The 19619-nt window shown below is 41.2% G+C and overlaps 1 protein-coding gene across 2 annotated transcripts in view; it reads right to left on the bottom strand.

Moving 5' to 3' along the window:
* Window positions 1–487: 487 nt before the first annotated feature.
* The window catches only part of cyth1.S (cytohesin 1 S homeolog), a 36096-nt gene continuing 16964 nt past the window's right edge, over window positions 488–19619 (bottom strand). Inside the window, exons 6-12 of one of the 2 annotated variants that reach the window (XM_041570602.1) lie at window positions 16693–16805; window positions 15321–15469; window positions 14764–14875; window positions 8300–8376; window positions 7372–7443; window positions 6235–6389; window positions 488–5201 (exon numbers count right to left, since the gene is read on the bottom strand). In XM_041570602.1, coding sequence (XP_041426536.1) covers window positions 5096–5201; window positions 6235–6389; window positions 7372–7443; window positions 8300–8376; window positions 14764–14875; window positions 15321–15469; window positions 16693–16805 — 784 coding nt within the window. In that variant the 3' untranslated portion in view covers window positions 488–5095. 2 annotated transcript variants of the gene reach the window in all.

Below are 19619 nucleotides of genomic sequence, written 5' to 3'. Positions count from 1 at the left end.
GAACTTACTGCACCACAAACCTAATCAAACAAATAATTTATGCTTTCAAAGTTGGCTACAGGGGGTCACCATCTTGTTACTTTGTTAAACATCTTTGCAAGACTAAGACTGTGCACATGCTCAGTGTGGTCTGGGCTGCTTAGGGATCGTCATAAACAAAGCTGCTTGAGTTCTGCATGGCTGGGAAGTAAGACGGTGGCTCCCCCTGCTGTTCATAAGTATGATTGTTTCCCTGCAGAGCAGTTAGGGACCGTCTGACAATTCCTATCCACAGCAGTAAATGAAGGGAGAATTTCACTGCATACAGTCAGGTTTCTTATAAAAACTGTACACATTTTTTAATTAAATTATATTGGAGATAGGTTTCTTTTTCATTAAAGAAAGTAAAAATGGGATTTTATTTTTTTGTCTTTACATTCCCTTTAACAAGCGAGCAGATCTTACCTTGTTTGCTCTGAAATTTAAAAAAAAAACCCCAGTAAATAAATAGGATGTCAGAATTTATTATTTAAGTCAAAGGTTTGCATACAATATTAAAAAGGAACAAATAGAAACAAAAACTCCAAGTCAAATCATATCCAGTCCGGACGTAGTTTCACAATACTTCCCCTCATAAATCTGGCGTCAAGACAGGCACAGCGCAGTGGGGGAAAAGGATGAAACCGTTTTCCTTTGGCACAAAAAGTTACAAAAATATATACCTGCTGAACGTTACAGAGACATTGCAAAGCTGAAGCCTTAATGCCCCTTACAGAACATATTGAACGAGATGTGCTTTTCTTCCCCCGGGACAGTTCATACGACCGGATGGAAATTGGTGGATCAACGTTGGGTGAATTGTTTAAGCTCCTCTGACAAACTGTAGTGTCTTATTGCCCAACAGGTCGGAGACCTCCATCAAATATTCCCATGGCTGTTTAGTTTAGCATGGGTGCTCCTCTACAGGTTATTGCTCTCCAGTAGCAGAGGTGCCAATGGTGGTGAGTGTCATCTTCCCACCATGATATACAGGAAGGGATATAAGCTCGTTCGGGATTCCACCGAATCCAAATTTGCATATGTAAATTAGGGATGCACCAGATCCAGGATTCGGTTCGGGATTCTGCCTTTTTCAGCAGGATTCGGATTCAGCAGGATTCGGATTCGGCTGAATCCTTCTGCCCGGCCCAACCAAATCCGAATTTGCATATGCAAATTCAATGTGGGAAGGGAAATCGGGTGACTTTTTGTCACAAATCAAGGAACTAAAAAATGTTTTCCCCTTCCCACCACTTATTTGCATAAGCAAATTAGGATTCGGTTAGGTATTCTGACGAATCTTTCGCGAAGAATTCGCAGGATTTGATGCATCCCTAATTAGGGATGCACTGAATCCACTATTTTGGATTCGGCCGAACACCCGAATCCTTCTTGAAAGATTCGGCCGAATACCGAACCGAATCCTCCCCGCAACTAATTTGCATATGCAAATTAGGATTTGGATTGGGTTCGGCCCGAATCCTGCTGAAAAAGGACGAATCCTGGCCGAATCCCGAACCAAATCCTGCATTCAGTGCATCCCTATCCCTAATATAAATCCGGGTGAGAAAGGGAAATCAAAGGACTTTTCATTACAAAATATTTTTTTCCTTTCCTAGCCCTAATTTGCATATCCAAATTAGGATTCAGATCCGGTTCGTCCAAAACTTTTACGGAGGATTCGGCTGAATCCCAAATAGTGGATTTGGTGCATCCCTAATGCTCATTAGCTTCTTCCGGATACAAATGAATATTTAATGTGCATTTCAGCATATCGAACCAATTCTAGGTATAAAAAGACCTATACACCAAGCCCAGCTGGAAGGCATGAAGCATTGGGCTAAAACAGAACATTTAACTTGGCACACACACACACAGATTAAATAAACACAAATATGCAAATAATGTCTATCACTAGATCATATAAATGGTACAAAGTCACAGAATTGTGTTGATAAAGTATGGTTGTTTGAACAGCATAAACTTCTCAATAAATATAAACCTAGCGACTGCCCTCAATGAAGAAGATAAAATATCCTGCAACTGGTCAGGCACAAACATGTCTTCTTGGCAGTGCTTTCGTACAAGGGAAAGATATGGATTTGGATAATATGGAACAGACTCTGGGTGCTGGGTCAAAAGTTAAAATACACAACTGCATTGGCCTGACCGTGCCACAGTTCTCTGTGCGATCCGACACCTGGAGAAAATTAGAGGTCAGCTCTTAGGCCAACATATGGGTTGCCCAAATATTTATTTTGCTGCCCTGCCAAGCAGATGCTCCCATGTATGCTCAGCTTGATTCCTGACTTTCCCCTTTAGAGGCTAGTGTTATTGTCCATTCTTTGACTAGAATGTACAAACCTAAAGAAGAAGGAAAGCTACTGAGGCAGTTTATTGCCAATAGATTAGCCTCCAAAGTGCAAGCTAGAACACTATATTTATGCTGAAGAATGCTTTACCATACCTGAGTAAATAGCTCTAAAACTTTCTCTATTTGTTTAGGATAGCAGCTGCCATATTAGCTTGGTGTGAAATCACTTCCTGCCCGAGTCTCTCCCTGCTCACTCATAGCTCTGGGCTCAGATTACAGCAGGAAGGGGAGGAGGTAGGGGAAAAGGGAGGAGCAAACTGAGCATGCTCAAGCCCTAGCCCAGGAGGTTTAAGATGAATATATGAAGTCTGATACAGAAGCCCATGTGTACACAATAGAAGGGAAGAAATGTGGTGTTTCTTTTGACAGAGGACTCAGAGCAGCATTACTTTGAGGGTTTACTGGTGTATTTATATAGACCTTTCTGATAAATCTTACTTAATTTTAGCCTTTCCTTCTCCTTTAAGGTGGCTATCCACAGATAGAGCTCTCTGGTGAGGTCTCCATAAATTGGGCAGATCCAATCTTTGGCCCTAGGGCAAAGGACTAGATCATCCATTGGGGGTTAGAGACTTGTCAGATGAGGTACATGAGCAGTCGTCCTAATGCCACAGCATTTTGGGTTCCTTCCCGACTGATATCTGGACAGTTTTCAGGCAGATAGTCAGGCAGGCTGTCAGTCTAATTCCATGAGCTGCCCAGACCACACAAAAAAAATGTAAATAAATGGCATGTTGCAAATGGTCTGGACAGTTCTAAACATTAATTAAAAGGTAAACAAGCCCTTTAATTAAGATCCTATGAAGCTACAGGCTCAAGAAGGGGACTGAAGTGGCAAAAGAATGGGGGTGGGATTAATGAAACGAATAAATATGCAAATTGTGTCTCCTGTTTGGAGAGGGGAGTCGTCATACTGACAAAGTAAAGCCAGGGCAATAGAGTCAGTGTAACATTAAAGGGGTTGTTTTGAGTTAACTTTTAGTATGATGTAGAGAGTGATATTGAGACAATTTGCAATTGTTTTTATTTTTTTTTTATATGTGGTTTTTGAGTTATTTAGCTTTTTATTCAGCAGCTTGTAATTTCAGCAGTCTGGTGGCTAGTGTCCAAATTACCCCTTGGTTTGAATAAGAGACTGGAATATGAATAGGAGAGGCCTGAATGGAAAGATGAGTAATAAAAAGTAGCAATAACAACACATTTGTAGCTTTACAGCAAATTTGTTTTTAAGATGAGGACAGTGACCCCATTTCGAAAGCTGGAAAGTCTCAGAAGAAAAAGGCAATTAGTTAAAAAACTATAAATAATGAAGACCAACTGATAAATTGCTTAGAACTGGCCATTCTATAACTTAGTCAAAGTTAACGTAAAGGTGAACCACCCCTGTAGAAAATCTGAATTTTGGCATAAAACAAAATATGGTCCGACTATGTGACCTTTTTTTATTGCTTTTCTAAAGATACAGCCAAATCTCTCCCAATTCACAGTAACAAAAATGACTAAGAAGGGAATAATTTTAATTTATAAAACGGCTAATTGTGTCTGTGCCAAACGCTGGTCACGGATGGAGGCAGAAATGGCGGTACAGAAGATTTGTCTATCCCCCCAAACGAGAGAGTATAAAAGGATCCCTGGGATAAGTCCCGTACTGAACACAATTTGCTGCCAGGAGTCGATTATATAAAACAGTGCATGGCAGTTAATGTGTAATCACAGAATTAACCCACCCTTCAAATAAAATACAAAGAACAAAACAGCATTGATCCGCTACAATCACACTAGTCCAGTGGTTGGAGTGAGTGGTCTTGTTATGGCTCAGGCATGTGACATATGTACACGATACATACAATCGGGTTCATGTTTTGTTTTAGAAATTTCAACTGTCAATTTCTTGCCTTGTGGTTTCCTGTAACTCACACCTTTACGTGACTAAATCCGTCACCAAGAGCTGTTACATTGTGCTTCAAACCCTTTTATACGCTCAGTACTAAGAACATACTCTAAGCGGCCAATGGCTGGCCAAAATGATTCTGCTCCTCGGCTTTCTGTGCTTTTCTAATAGTGGTTCAGCCTCTTTATCAGCGTCTGTCTCATGATTTCCAGCAGAAATGTCAGTCTCCAGTCAGGGATCTGGGATACAAAGCCTTATATAACTTCCACAGTAGCAGTAATATATTCGCAGAATGGAATTCCCGGAGTTGAGGTTCATCTGATAGTATCTGGCTAGGCTTGGAGACCATATATAAGCCTAGCTACATCCCAAACTTGCAAAAGGTAAGAGTTAAAGAAAAGGCAAGGGTCATGTGTATTTTCCAAGTTAAAAAGCCACATCTTAAACTGGATATTGTCACGGATTTATAATGAGGTTAAGTCACATTTCCATTGAACGGGTTCACAGCTCAAACCAACAAAGAATGTACAGAATAAGACAAAAACGCAATCCAAGAATAGTGACCCTGCCATGGAGGCTCTTGTTCGCGGACTCGATCCTCCGTCCTGTGCAGACGGCGCCAATGAAATGCGGCAAACCAATAATACTTCAAGCTACAGTAGAAGATCTTCAGAGAAAATTGGTTTTGAAGGAGGCATCATTTTATTTCCCCCTCAAGCGGCTACTATACTGTAGATTGGTGCAACTTCTCCTCTCTACTTGGGGCGTGCATGGAAGTAGTGGCATCAATGAAATGTTACACGGAGGCTCCTTTAAGGCTGCTCTTGCTGTTGCTGCTGCATCTGGTTTTTCTTGACAGAGATGCGTTTCTTACGGGCCGCCAGCATCTCGTAGAACGGGTCCACACTAACGGCTGCCCTGAAGATGAAAAAAAAAGGGGTGCATTTAAAGCACAGCTACATATACCAGAAGGACAAGCGTATCATATAAACTCATGACGGGGGGCTAATTGTGCCCCTCCAGCTGCTGTGCAATAAAAGCAGTGGGTGAGGTCTGTGCCAGTTTTATTAAAGTTCATTTCTTGGGTTTGCCAACCAAACCAGTCACAGGGTAAAGAGATGGACAAGCTGCACTAGTTTACCATTAAACCAATATCATCACAAAGGAATGTAGAAAATGCCAGAAGGGGCTGCTATAGGATGTTATGGACAATCACTATTTATTTGGCTGGTGGGGGGCTGTTTGGGCCTCTGGGTACTTGAAGTGCCTGGGTCTATTTATAATCCCTGTCTGGGCCTGTAATTTATCACATCCACAACTCTATTTCATTATGCAGGGGAGTAAATATCCAGCTACAAAGAGAAGCCAAATTAATCCCGACATAAACATACGGTATGTACATACAGTTAGGTCCATAAATATTTGGACAGAGACAACTTTTTTTTCTAATTCTAGTTCTGTACATTACCACAATGAATTTTAAATGAAACAACTCAGATGCAATTGAACTGAAGTGATTGTGTTAAAAAAAAGGCATTTTTTAATGCAATCTTTTTGTTCGACCCACTGAGTTAAAGCTGAAAGTCTGCAGTTCAAATTCATTGTGGTAATGTACAGAACTAGAATTAGAAAAAAGGTGTCTCTGTCCAAATATTTAAACACAATTTTCTTCCAGACACAGAAAAACAGTTGTATAACCCAAACATAGATTTTAATTGTTTATCTGTGTCGGGAAGAAAATTGTGGGGGACAATAAAAATAGGAGAAACCAATAAAGAGTGAATTAAATCTTTGTAAGCCTATGAGCTAGTAAACACATTTAATTAACATATAATGTGGTTTGATTACACCTACACTTTACCTAGTAACGAAAGGAGTGAGTACCAGTTGGATACATTTGTAATTTAAAGTTCAAGTGCACTTTGAACGATGATCCAAAGTGATTCCTTACTTTATACACTTAATCCATTCTTCCTTCTCTTCCGGCGTGGGTGCAGAAATTCGGTACACGTTATGGTTTCCTTCCACCACCCTCCCATCAGCTTCAGTCTTGCAGGCTTTAATCAGCTGCCCCCTATTGTTCGGAATATACAACTCGAAGCAGTTCTGCAAGAGAGAGAGAAAGGCAACATGTCAATTCCAGGACGGCACTGACAAAATGTCACATTAAACAAAAACCACATTGTGAAGTGTTAAAATCCCCCACCCTTATCAGAGATGCTGCTACTTGCCCTTAGTTGTATCTAATTCTATAAGAGCACGGATAATCAGATAAACCAATATTTTAAAATTGCATGCTGATATACACTTGCCTTGCAGGATGCAGCAACTGTGCAACTAACCCTGAAACTCCTAAAATCAGTAGGTAATGAGCCCTCTTCCTTCTCACTGATCCCTAATTTTTAGGTTTACAGATAAGGAGGATCTCATTATCCAATGTGATTTATTGGGAAATCCAATAAAATACTTTCGCCTAACCCCACAATTGCTAAAGAAGGAGCAAGGTGGTTAGGGTGAGATACAAAATGAAAATGTTCTGCATTATTGTCAGCAATGATCACGTTTCTGATCCACTCGAGCTGAAATTATAGGGCTTGTGTTTAATTAATTAATTTAATCAATTCTCCAGTCTTTTTTTTTTAAACTAGACTTCCTCCCCCATTCCTCACTAGAAGACATTTTGAGCATGGTATAAATAAGCCCAACCATTTTCCGAATTGCTGTCTGTGTCTCAGGTTTACAGATATGGAGGAAACCATGAAATCAACAAACTTATGAAAAAGCTTCCTTAATAAAAGTATAAAAGTCTCCCTTGTTATAGACTGATGAAACTTGTAGCTGCATTCCAAGATCAAGCTCTGGGCCTCAGGTTGCTCTGCTGAACTTGGCTTCAACAATATTCATTTGCATTGGCAGATGAATATTTCAAACCTGAACAACTGATGAACTGACCAATATCCAAAGATTTGTCAGGAGGGTCGACCCAGTATACACCCTAAGTAAACTTCTGATTTTAGTGAGGGAATATATCTCAATTCAGCCAACAAGGGGGCATGTAAACCACTCGGGCTTTAGCTCTAGTGCTCACCGGCTTTCTTGGATCCTCAACTTCCCGAATACAGAGATTCTCAAGTGGGATGATGCCTCTGGGCTCTTTATCCTGTTGAGATAAGAGAACGTGATTAGTGAGGACCAGAGGCCCATCAAAATGGAAGGAACATAAGAAAGGACTGCTATGCAGAGCAGCTGGGACAATTAGAAGGGACAGACTATCTTACGGGGTACAGAGTTCCAGAAAGTCTGACACATGCAGGAGGCATTTTTAAAGGGATTTCGGTCATAATTTTTATGATGCCGTTTTTATTTCTAAATTACATGGTTTACACTGCAAATAATTCCCTCTACAATATAAAATTCCAATCCTGCACCAACAATTGTATTTTTTTAGTTGTACTATTGGTGTGTAGGTGCATTTCGGGTCATTTTGCCTGGTCATGTGCTTTCAGAAAGAGCCAGCACTTTAGGATGGAACTGCTTTCTGGCAGGCTGTTTCTCCTACTCAATGTAACTGAATGCAGTGGGACCTGCATTTTAATATTGAGTGTTGTTCTTAGATCTACCAGGCAGCTGTTATCTTGTGTTAGGGAGCTGTTATCTGGTTAACTTCCCATTGTTCTTTTGTTGGGGCGGGGGGGTGGAGGGGTGATATCACTCCAACTTGCAGTACAGCAGTAAAAAGTGACTGAAGTTTATCAGAGCACAAGTCACATGACTGGGGGCAGCTGGGAAACTGACAATATGTCTAGCCCCATGTCAGACTTCAAAATTACATACAAAAACATCTGTTTGCTCTATTGAGAAATGGATTTCAGTGCAGAATTCTGCTGATGTGTTTTGAAATTTTTTTTTTTCCCATGACAGTATCCCTTTAAAGATCTGGTATGTACAGACAGTCAAGGGATAGATAGAGCAGATGGAATCATTTTCCCATATGCCTTCACATTCATAGTACTCACCGTTGTATATTCAAAATAATATAAACAGTTGTCTGTCAAAATGAACCAACGCCTCTTCCATGTTTTCACTCGCCCACCTGCAAAATATTTTAAGACGCGGAGAGGAAGGGGGAAAATCATGTATTTTGCTCCAAAACCATCGGTTATCAGAGAAAATAAAACCAAGCTTTTCCCAGTCCCAAACAGATTACTAGGAGGAGGATTATTTATGAAAATAAAATGAAATAAATAAAAATGAATCCAAAGTTATTACGTTTAATACGATGCTGATAAAAGGGAAGGTCCACTCACAATGAAAGAAAGAGAAGAACGGGGGTTGATTCGTTTAAGGAATGCTAAAGCAGTTTGTTTTTTAGGTGCTGGGTCAGTTGAAGAGGGCAAACTATTCTAATTAACCAGCATACGATTTGCATATTTTGATTTGCTTAAAAAAAAAAAAAAAAAAAAAGCTTCTGCACAGGGAGACTAGTCCATGTCTGTCTCTCTGCCCCGGGGCCAGGGAGTGGGAATGTGGCTCGAATGTCGGTATTTACATTCAGTTCTATACAGAGGGGTAGAAAAGTGGGAGAAGCTCACTAGACAAGCAGCTCATTAGATGCCCTTGTGCAGCAGCAGGGCTAAGGCTTGGCTTTACTATTTGCCCAATTTCAACAATATTTTCCAAACATTTGGGAACCTGTAATGGACAGAATACCCACTGATCCTACCGACTTCTTGGCAAGTGGTACTACCCCCTCAGATCACATTGGAGTGGACTGTCTGGCTTCCACACGGAGACATTAGTCGCCAAGCAACAAATCTTCTCAACTGCTGGCGACTAATCTCACCAAATGCATTCTTGCTGGTGGGATGGCCTACGTATATCGCTTCGTTTTCTGAAGTTGAAGTAAACTTCAGGCGACTTTGGGAAAACTAAGCGATATGTATGTCATCCCACCAGCAATTTGCAATCTTGCCTGCGGGAAAGCCTTCTTCGGGGAGATTAGTAACCCACAGTAGCGAAAATTTGACACTTGGCGACTAATCTCCTCATGTGTTACCACGCTTAAAGGAAAATTATACCCCCAAAATGAACACTTGAGCAACAGATAGTTTATATCAAATTAAGTGGCATATTAAAGAATGTTACCAAACTGGTATATATATTTAAGTAAATCTTGCCCTTTTACATCTCTTGCCTTGAACCACCATTTCATGTGCTGCCTCAGAGATCACCTGACCAGAAATACTGCAGCTCTAACTGTAACAGGAAGAATTGTGGAAGCAAAAGACACAACTTTGTCTGTTAATTGGCTCATGTGACCTAACATGTATGGTTTGTTTGTGTGCACAATGATCCCAGGGGGCGGCCCTTATTTTTTCAAACGGCAATTTTCTATTTATGATTAGCCAATGGCACATACTACTAGAAAAGTATATTATTATGAAAATGGTTTATTTACATGAAGCAGGGTTTTACATATGAGCTGTTTTATGCAATATCTTTTTATAGAGACCTACATTGTTTGAGGGGGGGGTATAGTTCTCCTTTAAAGTATCAATGTGGAAGCCAGTGATCTGGGGTTGGTAGTACAAATGCCCCATCCACGTGCCAAAAAGTCAGTAGGATCAGTGGGTGTTCAGTCCACGATAGATGTCCAAATAGTTTGGAAATATTGTGCCGCCACCCTAAAGGAGAAGGAAATCACTGGCAATTGAAAATTTGATAATCTTGCCCCATGACTCATATCTCTTGCCTCCAATCACAGGCTGGAACTCCTTTTTTAAAAAGTGCACCAGCCCAGGGATACTTTCCTGTGCCACCGTCATCTTGCTCCGGGCATCCTGGTGTCCCGTAACAAAAACTAGCACCCACAGACATCTCCTAATACATAGGCAACACCAGAGATTTAGGGTTTCCTTCTCCTTTAATAGCCAAAAACTACACATGCCACTAATTGAATAGGTAATAGATTTTGTGAGCAGCACAAAACCACACTAGACTGATCCATCCCCGATTAATGAGAATGAGCAGGAGAATCAGACATGCTGGTCCCCAAAGTAAAGGCAAATTAAGAACGTCTATTGGTTCATGATTGGACACTATATTCTAACATAAACAAAACAAGGGAGGAATGAATCTCCAGCACTACCTACCTCCTGGGGAGTTATTGTGAGCAGACGGAAGAGCAAAGTTCATCAGCGGCGGAGCGCACAAGGCAGGGAAAGCAGAGGAAAAGTGGAAACCACGAGAGAGGGAAGTAGACAAAGGAAAGAAGGCAGCGAAGGGGAAGGAAGGGCAAGCGGGTGGGTGAGGAGAAAGAGAAAAGGAAAAATAAGTTACATAAATGAAAGGCGGAAATCTAGGTTCTTACACATCCTCTAGTCACAGTGCACAGCAGCGACTATTTCTAGCACTGCGGGGAGAGCTTAATGCAAAGCAACATTTGTGCTATGGGAAAAGCCGACTATACTTTTTACAGGTGCTTTACACACATTTGACATTTCATTGTGGTGGATAAAAGTGTGCACAAAGGACACAGTGAGAGATTGAGATATGGGCTATGCAGCTCTCAATTCATTTCTATGGGATTTTGAAAGACGTATTTATCAATGGGTGAAAGTAAAAGTTCACCCTTTGATAAATACGCCTATAAAAATCCCATAGATATGAATGGAGAGTGGCGGAATTTCACTCTAGTGGCGGAACTTCACTCTTTGATAAATATACCCCATAGAGTTTATATAAATGCAGTTCCAAATGCCACAACTGTATCCAACTGCCATGTGTCTAACCAGGGTATGAACTGCATCTGACTGTAACTGGGTATATGGAAGGCCTGGCCCACGTAGCCAGTGACAGACGGATGCTGTGCAGGTCCCTAAAGGGGTGATTCAACTTTAGGTTACCTTTTAGTACAGTTTTAGTTATAGAATGGCTAATTCTAAGCAACTTTTCAATTGCCCTTTTTTCTTTTTGATAGATTTTGAATTATTTGCCTTCTTCTTCTTCTGACTCTCTCCAGCTTTGAAATGGGGGTCACTGACCCCCATCTAAAAAAATAAAATGCTCTGTAAGGCTACAAATGTATTGTTGTGGCTTTTTATTTCTCATCTTACTATTCAGGCCTCTCCTATTCATATTCCAGTCTCTTATTCAAATTGATGCATGGTTGCTAGGGTAATTTGGACCCTTGCAGCCAGACTGCTGAAACTGGAGAACCGCTGAATAAAAAGCTAAATAACTCAAAAAACACAAATAATAAAAAATGAAAACCGACTGCAAATTGTCTCGGAATATTATCTACAACTTACTAAAATTTAATGCAAAGGAGAACAACCCCTTTAAAGTCATGTAGCAGTTCAAAGTAGTAGCAGAGCTTATCCACAGGCCAAGAACCACCACATGAGACAGGTTGAGATTTGTTTGAGAATCAAATAACTGGTGCAAACACAGGTGCTTATAAAAATGATGCTTGTTTGGGGTTTCTCTAAATATCTTGCAATAAAAAATAGACAGGACCCTGAAATCCCTAGCAGTCCCTTTTCTGTTTATGCTGCACAGCAGTACACGACTACAATTAGTTTGCACTACAGATTTACTCAGATACAGTGCAGCATGAAGCTGCCCATACTCCTTACACTTTCTCTGCTTGGTACAATGGAACTCACATCCACTACTTCAGTGATGTAGCAAAAGGGCAACCTTGAAACATGTAAATAAAGAGAAAGAAAAAGAACTGACCCAAACATTTTCAGCCCCCCATCTCGTGCGTCCGAAAAGGCTCATATATAAAAATTAAAACTTAACTTTTAATAACCAAAATGAATTAAAATTGTCCAGTATACACCAATAAAAAACAGGTTAGGAGCAGGGATTGACAAGAGGCAATGGGCTGGTAATGTGCATAAGCACCTGTATTATAACTGGGAAACTAGTCTGTCAACCTGATTTGATATATATTACAGCCACAGGTATAAACCTGTAAGAAGTTAGGGAGAGAGAGGGATCAATCAGTTCACCCACTCAGGCTTAGATCACCAACCCCTTCACCCGCAGAGAATCCCTCCCAGAGGGTAGACAGACCGATATAACAAAGAAATATGCGCACATCACTGTATTGGTATCTGTTCCGACTATAAATTTGCTATAACGGAAGCAGTATAAAACAGTTGAGGAGCGGTTGCATAGCATTGCCCGAAGGCACTAATATGCTATTAGTGAGCGGTTAGCGAATACTGTTCCAAAATCGACTTCCAATCCAACCCCTTTACCCACAGAACATACCCTCCCGGTATGTGGATATCTGCCCCTTAATCTAAGTCTGTTCCGGTGCCCTGCCTAGCCATCTTAAAAATTACGACTGACCCGCGTTTTTAATTGCCTTCGGCCAGATTAAGGGGCAGATATCCACGAACCAGAAGGGTATGCGCTGTGGGTGAAGGGGTTGGTGTGCAAGTGGATTTTGGGGTAGTGTCCACAAACCGCTCCTCAACTGTTTTATAGAGCTTTCGTTATAGCAAAATTCATAGACAAACAGATACCGATACAGTGATGTGCACATATTTCTTTGTTATATCGGTCTGTCTTCCCTCTGGGAGGGATTCTCTGCGGATGAAGGGGTTGGGGAGTATGAGTGGTTGAACCGATTGATCCCTCTATCTACTTAACCTCTTACTGGGTTTTACCTGTGGCTGCAATATATCAAATCAGGTTGACAGACTAGTTTCCCAGTTATAATAGAGGTGCTTATGCACATGGCCAGCCCATTTCCTCTTGTCAATCTGTCTCCATGCTCATAACCTGTTTTTATTGTTGTATACTGGACAATTTTAATTCATTTTGGTTATTAAACGTTACATTTTGATTGTATATATGAGCCTTCGGATGCACGAGATGGGAGGGTGCAAATGTATGGGTCAGTTCATTTTCTCTCTCTTTATATACATGTCATTTGTCCACTTGACCTTGCACAGCACAGCATCTACTGTTTTCCATATTTGAACCTGGCACTTGGAAACAGAAAGCTATGGGCGAGAGCGACCACTTGCCCAGGCAGCAGTAGCATCATACAGTATGTACAGTGGTCAGTCTGTAGAGTAAACAAGCATTTAAAGAAACAGCACGGTGGCAAATCTTCAATCAAACAAATATAGCAAAATGCTCTCCTATTGTACTTTAAAGGTAAGTTTGCCATATGCTCATGCAAAGCGTAAAATATCCTGAAAGCACCCTTTGTGCAAATAACCCACCACATGCAAGAGCCATTATAATCTGAAGTGCAAATATTCCCCATGTATATACTATAGACCTTTATTCTGATTAAGCTTCTCAAGTGAGGAAAGGCAAGTAAGCTCTGAAAGGTTGGGCCTGTGTATAGTATATATTTATATACGTATGTGTACATATTATATATTTATCTATGTGTATATATAAACACACACACAATCACCTTCAATAAGTCTGGGATTAACTCACTGCTGTACATTTACTGGCAGCCATTTTTCTTTATCCTATCAGTCATTTCCTGGTGGCAGAAGAAGCCCAGGGATATATGTATCTATAGTACTAATACGTTTAGACTGCATTTGTATAGAACTGAAAGCACTGTAGTGTCTGGTAACGCACATGGATAGGATTATAACAAGGCCAACTACAAGAGCCTATGATTAAGTGCCTCACAGCACGAAATGTGTGAGGCTTTTTATAGAACGTAAAACTTTGTTTTAATTGAACCATCAACGTTGATCTTCGTGAGTGCCTACTGAATTCTGTTTAATATGGTCTAATCCACTTTCTCTGGCTGTAGGTGTAGAGCAAGGCACCCAAACCCAGAATATCTATTGGGGAGTCTTACGTTTTACAGCTACTAAGTAATTTATAATTCCATAACTGGCCTATTTATTAAGACAAACTTAAGATATTTCTGTGCTGTCAAAATATTTTAGATCAGTCCACATAGTGGGCCGTTAGCTGTACTCTCTAACTATGGAATATTTGGGTGCCTAAAGACCATAAATTGTGTTAGAGGGCCACACTAAGCCACCGTGCCTTTAACTAAACACCACTAATTTAATTCCTATAGATACTGCTAAAATATCCCACCATAGGAGGAGACAAACTGCAGTGGCACAAACAGTGGGAGAAGTGGCCTTTAACCTTTGGATGCTGAATCTGCCCTCACCATGTGTTGCTAGTAAACATGCAGCGCAGCATAGATTGTAGGGAAATCTGGAAATGTAGAATGTATGGCGTCAGCACAATGATACTTTTATGCCGGTGCCATTGGTTGTATAGCAGGAGGCTAAAAAAACATTTTGCATTCAATATTGATTGAATTGGCGAAAATACATTTTTCACAGTTCAACTAAAGCGACTCCAGAGGGATGTGATGGGATGTAGAGAGAGACAAGAAGACACAGAAGAAAGAGAGAGTTGAAAAAGTGAAGAGTGAAATGGAAAGCGGCAGAATCCATATTCTTACCCAGTTTGAGGAGCCAGCCTTCTCGGTCTGGATTAAAGAAAGTATGAGTCAAATCGTTCCCATCATCCTCTGGGATCTTAAATGGCTCATTTCGAATGCTATCGAAGAGATTCTACAAGATAAGAACAAAGAAATATATATTTAATATAACAACTCAGAGCAACTATTACAGCAGGGGCACACAAAGCTAACGGGGGAGATTAGTCACCCAGCAGCAAATCACTTCTTTTTCGGGCGACTAATCTCCCCGAACTGCCTCCCCGCCACCGAGAATCTAATTAGCCGGCGGGATGGCACTCAGCGGAAACCGGACAACTTCGGAAAACGTATCACTCCGAAGTCGTCCGGTTTCCTCCAAGTGACATCCCGCCGGCAAATTAGATTCTAGCCAGCGGGGGAGGCAGTTCGGGAGATTAGCTGCCAGAAAAAGAAGCGATTTGGTGCTGGGCAACTAATCTCCCTCAGTAGCTTCTTGTGCCCCTGCCCTAAGGAAATTAAACACCGGTGGTCTCTTTAAAAATTCCAGTCTTCTACCTCTGGGCAGCCATTGTCCTTACCCTTAGCAGTTCTTCAGGAAGGTCTCCTCCATCGTTGATACCTCGGTTCATAGAGATGAAACGGTCCAAGCCGGGCTTGTCGCGAACATTGGGATTGTGCAAGCTGGTGTTTAACATGATGACGGCGAAAGACAGGACGTAGCATGTGTCTGTGTTGGACAGAGAAAGTGGCAAAATATGAAACAAGGTCATTTTTGGGTTTCTTTGTGCAAGAGGTTTCGTGGTCTCGGCTGTCCAGCTGTTGTAAAGCATAATTTTTCCAGTCGACATGGCTTATAACAATTGGCAGAGAGTTTACCCCTGCAGTATAGAGCATCCCAAGAGCAATGTCCATATCTGTAGATTTCAACTAGCTATACAGTGGGAAGGATGCTTCATAAAAGTAATCCTAGCATGGCAGCTCCCTCAAATATTCAGACACAGAGATTTATATAAACAGGACTCTCTATAATACTATATTTACCCCATGGTGTTGCCAAGAAGGCTTACAGGAAACCAAAAACTGCAGACAAAACCAATTTATAAACAGGTCTCACCTACCCTGTCTGTAGCTCGCTCATCTGCCCTTACCTCTCTCCTGTCAGTCCCCCTCTCCTCTGAGCCTCCCTCCCATATCCCTCCCTCCTATCTGCCCCTCCCTCCTCTGTCCGGTGCGTCCCTCCCTCCTCTGTCCGTTCTGTTCCTCCTTCCTTCCTCCGTCCGTCCTTCCTTCCTCCGTCCCTCTCTCTCTCGCTGCCTACTCTGTCCTTCCGTCTCTCCCTCCTCCGTCCGTCCCTTCATGCCCCCCTGTCCCTCCATGCCCCCCCTGTCCGTCCATGCCCTCCCCCGTCCGTCCTCTGTCCAGCTCTCCTCCGTCTGTCCTCTGTCCAGCTCTCCTCCGTCTGTCCGATGTCCCTCCGCCCTCCCTCCTCCGTCTCTCCCTCCTCCCCTCCCTCCCTCCCCGCCCTCCCCCGTCCCTCCCTCCCTGCATACACACGTGTGTGTGTGGGGGTTAGCCAACCGGGTTACCTGGGGCGCCCAGTCGGTTCGGCCAGGTTCTAGACTATACGTCTCCTTAGTTAACTCATCTAAGCATACACTGCTATAAAAAAGTCTGCTACATTTGAGACTTTTTTTCTTTTTAAAAATTAGTGTCAGTTTGTCTTAGCCAAAAAAAAAAAAAATCCCTATAAATAATAGTCCGGGAACAAATAAGGAGACGCCTAGAACCATCTGTGCCTTTATATTGTCTGTCCTATTCCCAGGAGGCAATGATAGCACCTGTATCGTGTGTATTCTTTGTATGCTATAAGGAAATAAGGCCAAGACTGATTACTTTCCTCTCAGATGCAAAGTCTAATGTTACAAATGACTAGGTAAGCAATATACATACCCGTGGATTGAAACACGCCTGGGTTGCATATGCAATACCTCTGCGCAAATGCCTCCATCATCCTGTCTATTTTCTGGGCTTCCCCTGGTAAACGGAAACTCCACAGGAACTGCCTGGATATGAAATATGTACATGATCAGTAATTCGGATTAACAAAGGGTTCACTTGCATTACTGCCCAAAGGCAACTCCGCGCATCCAAGCTGCTGTGTAGCCATGGGGGCAGCCATTCAAGCACAGGATACACAGTAGATAACAGATAAGTACTACTATAGTTTATATAAACAAGCTGCTGTGTAGCCATGGGGGCAGCCATTCAAGCACAGGATACACAGTAGATAACAGATAAGTACTACTATAGTTTATATAAACAAGCTACTGTGTAACCATGGGGGCAGCCATTCAAGCACATGATACACAGTAGATAATAGATAGGTACTACTATAGTTTATATAAACAAGCTGCTGTGTAGCCATGGGGGCAGCCATTCAAGCACAGGATACACAGTAGATAACAGATAAGTACTACTATAGTTTATATAAACAAGCTACTGTGTAACCATGGGGGCAGCCATTCAAGCACATGATACACAGTAGATAATAGATAGGTACTACTATAGTTTATATAAACAAGCTGCTGTGTAGCCATGGGGCAGCCATTCAAGCACAGGATACACAGTAGATAGATAAGTACTACTATAGTTTATCTAAACAAGCTGCTGTGTAGCCATGGGGCAGCCATTCAAGCACAGTAGATAACAGATAAGTACTACTATAGTTTATATAAACAAGCTGCTGTGTAGCCATGGGGGCAGCCATTCAAGCACAGGATACACAGTAGATAACTGATAAGTACTACTATAGTTTATATAAACAAGCTACTGTGTAACCATGGGGGCAGCCATTCAAGCACATGATACACAGTAGATAATAGATAGGTACTACTATAGTTTATATAAACAAGCTGCTGTGTAGCCATGGGGGCAGCGATTCAAGCACAGGATACACAGTAGATAACAGATAAGTACTACTATAGTTTATATAAACAAGCTACTGTGTAACCATGGGGGCAGCCATTCAAGCACATGATACACAGTAGATAATAGATAGGTACTACTATAGTTTATATAAACAAGCTTCTGTGTAGCCATGGGGGCAGCCATTCAAGCACAGGATACACAGTAGATAACAGATAAGTACTACTATAGTTTATATAAACAAGCTACTGTGTAACCATGGGGGCAGCCATTCAAGCACATGATACACAGTAGATAATAGATAGGTACTACTATAGTTTATATAAACAAGCTGCTGTGTAGCCATGGGGGCAGCCATTCAAGCACAGGATACACAGTAGATAACAGATACGTACTACTATAGTTTATATAAACAAGCTGCTGTGTAGCCATGGGGGCAGCCATTCAAGCACAGGATACACAGTAGATAACATAAGTACTACTATAGTTTATATAAACAAGCTGCTGTGTAGCCATGGGGCAGCCATTCAAGCACAGGATACACAGTAGATAGATAAGTACTACTATAGTTTATCTAAACAAGCTGCTGTGTAGCCATGGGGCAGCCATTCAAGCACAGGATATACAGTAGATAACATATAAGTACTACTATAGTTTATATAAACAAGCTGCTGTGTAGCCATGGGGCAGCCATTCAAGCACAGGATACACAGTAGATAACTGATAAGTACTACTATAGTTTATATAAACAAGCTGCTGTGTAGCCATGGGGCAGCCATTCAAGCACAGGATACACAGTAGATAACATGTAAGTACTACTATAGTTTATATAAAGAAGCTGCTGTGTAGCCATGGGGGAAGCCATTCAAGCACAGGATACACAGTAAATAAATTCTGAATAATCCCATTGTATTCTACAGATCTTATCCGTTATCTGCCGTGTATCCTGTGCCTTTTCTCATTCAGCTTTGATTGGCTGCCCCCATGGCTACACAGCAGCTTGTTTATATATAAACGATACTTGTGTTTCTGAATTAAAAACACCAGTTTATATACTACAATATATTGTCATTCCTTTTAAAAAATAAAAACAACTTTAATTCTTAGCTGTTACTGTTCCTTTAAGCAGGCAAAATGGCAAGGGTTGTGTATAAGAAGGAATGTAGTGTGCACAGACTAACCAATGCCATCTTTAAACAAATATAAGGTAAACAATGCCTTCGACTGGATCATTCTCCAGATGGTAATAAATTCCAAGCTCAGATCTGGCCTGATGGCAGACAGCTTACTGCTTTAGAGTGGCTACAACCTGTTCTTCCTTTCCAACTAGGCTGGACTTTGCTCCCAATCTCCCAGTGCTGTCAGCATCTAATCATGGAATGATATTGTCCCTTGTGCCTTTAGTACAGACGCTATGGATACGAGTCCAACCAACTGTGATTTATGTTCACAGGCTGAACATTTGTTCCTATGTATATTTTCACCTGCATTTCCTTTTATTGCCCTTTAATGTTAACATTAAAGGGGTGGTTCACCTTTCAGGTAACTTTTAGTACGTTATAGAATGGCTAATTCTAAGCAACTTTTCAATTGGTTTTCATTATTTATTTTTAATAGTTTTATAGTTATTTGCGGCTTTCAAATGGGCGTCACTGACCCCGTCTAAAAAGCAAATGCTCTGTAAGGCTACAAATGTATTGTTATTGTTACTTTTTATTACTCATCTTTCTATTCAGGCCTCTCCTATTTAAATTCCAGTCTCTTAAGCAAATCAATGCATGGTCGCTAGGGTAATTTGGACCATAGCAACCAGATGGCTGATGTGACAAACTGGAGAGCTGCTGAATAAAAAGCTAAATAACTCAAAAACCTTAAATAATAAAAAATGAAAATCAATAGCAAATTGTCTCATAATATCCCTCTCTAAATCATACTAAAAGTTATTTCAAAGG

The sequence above is a fragment of the Xenopus laevis genome, chromosome 7S (assembly GCF_017654675.1).
Source record: "Xenopus laevis strain J_2021 chromosome 7S, Xenopus_laevis_v10.1, whole genome shotgun sequence".
Taxonomy (NCBI): domain Eukaryota; kingdom Metazoa; phylum Chordata; class Amphibia; order Anura; family Pipidae; genus Xenopus; species Xenopus laevis.
The sequence above is the reverse complement of the archived record's forward strand: the minus strand, read 5'-3'. Positions and strand labels throughout refer to the sequence as shown.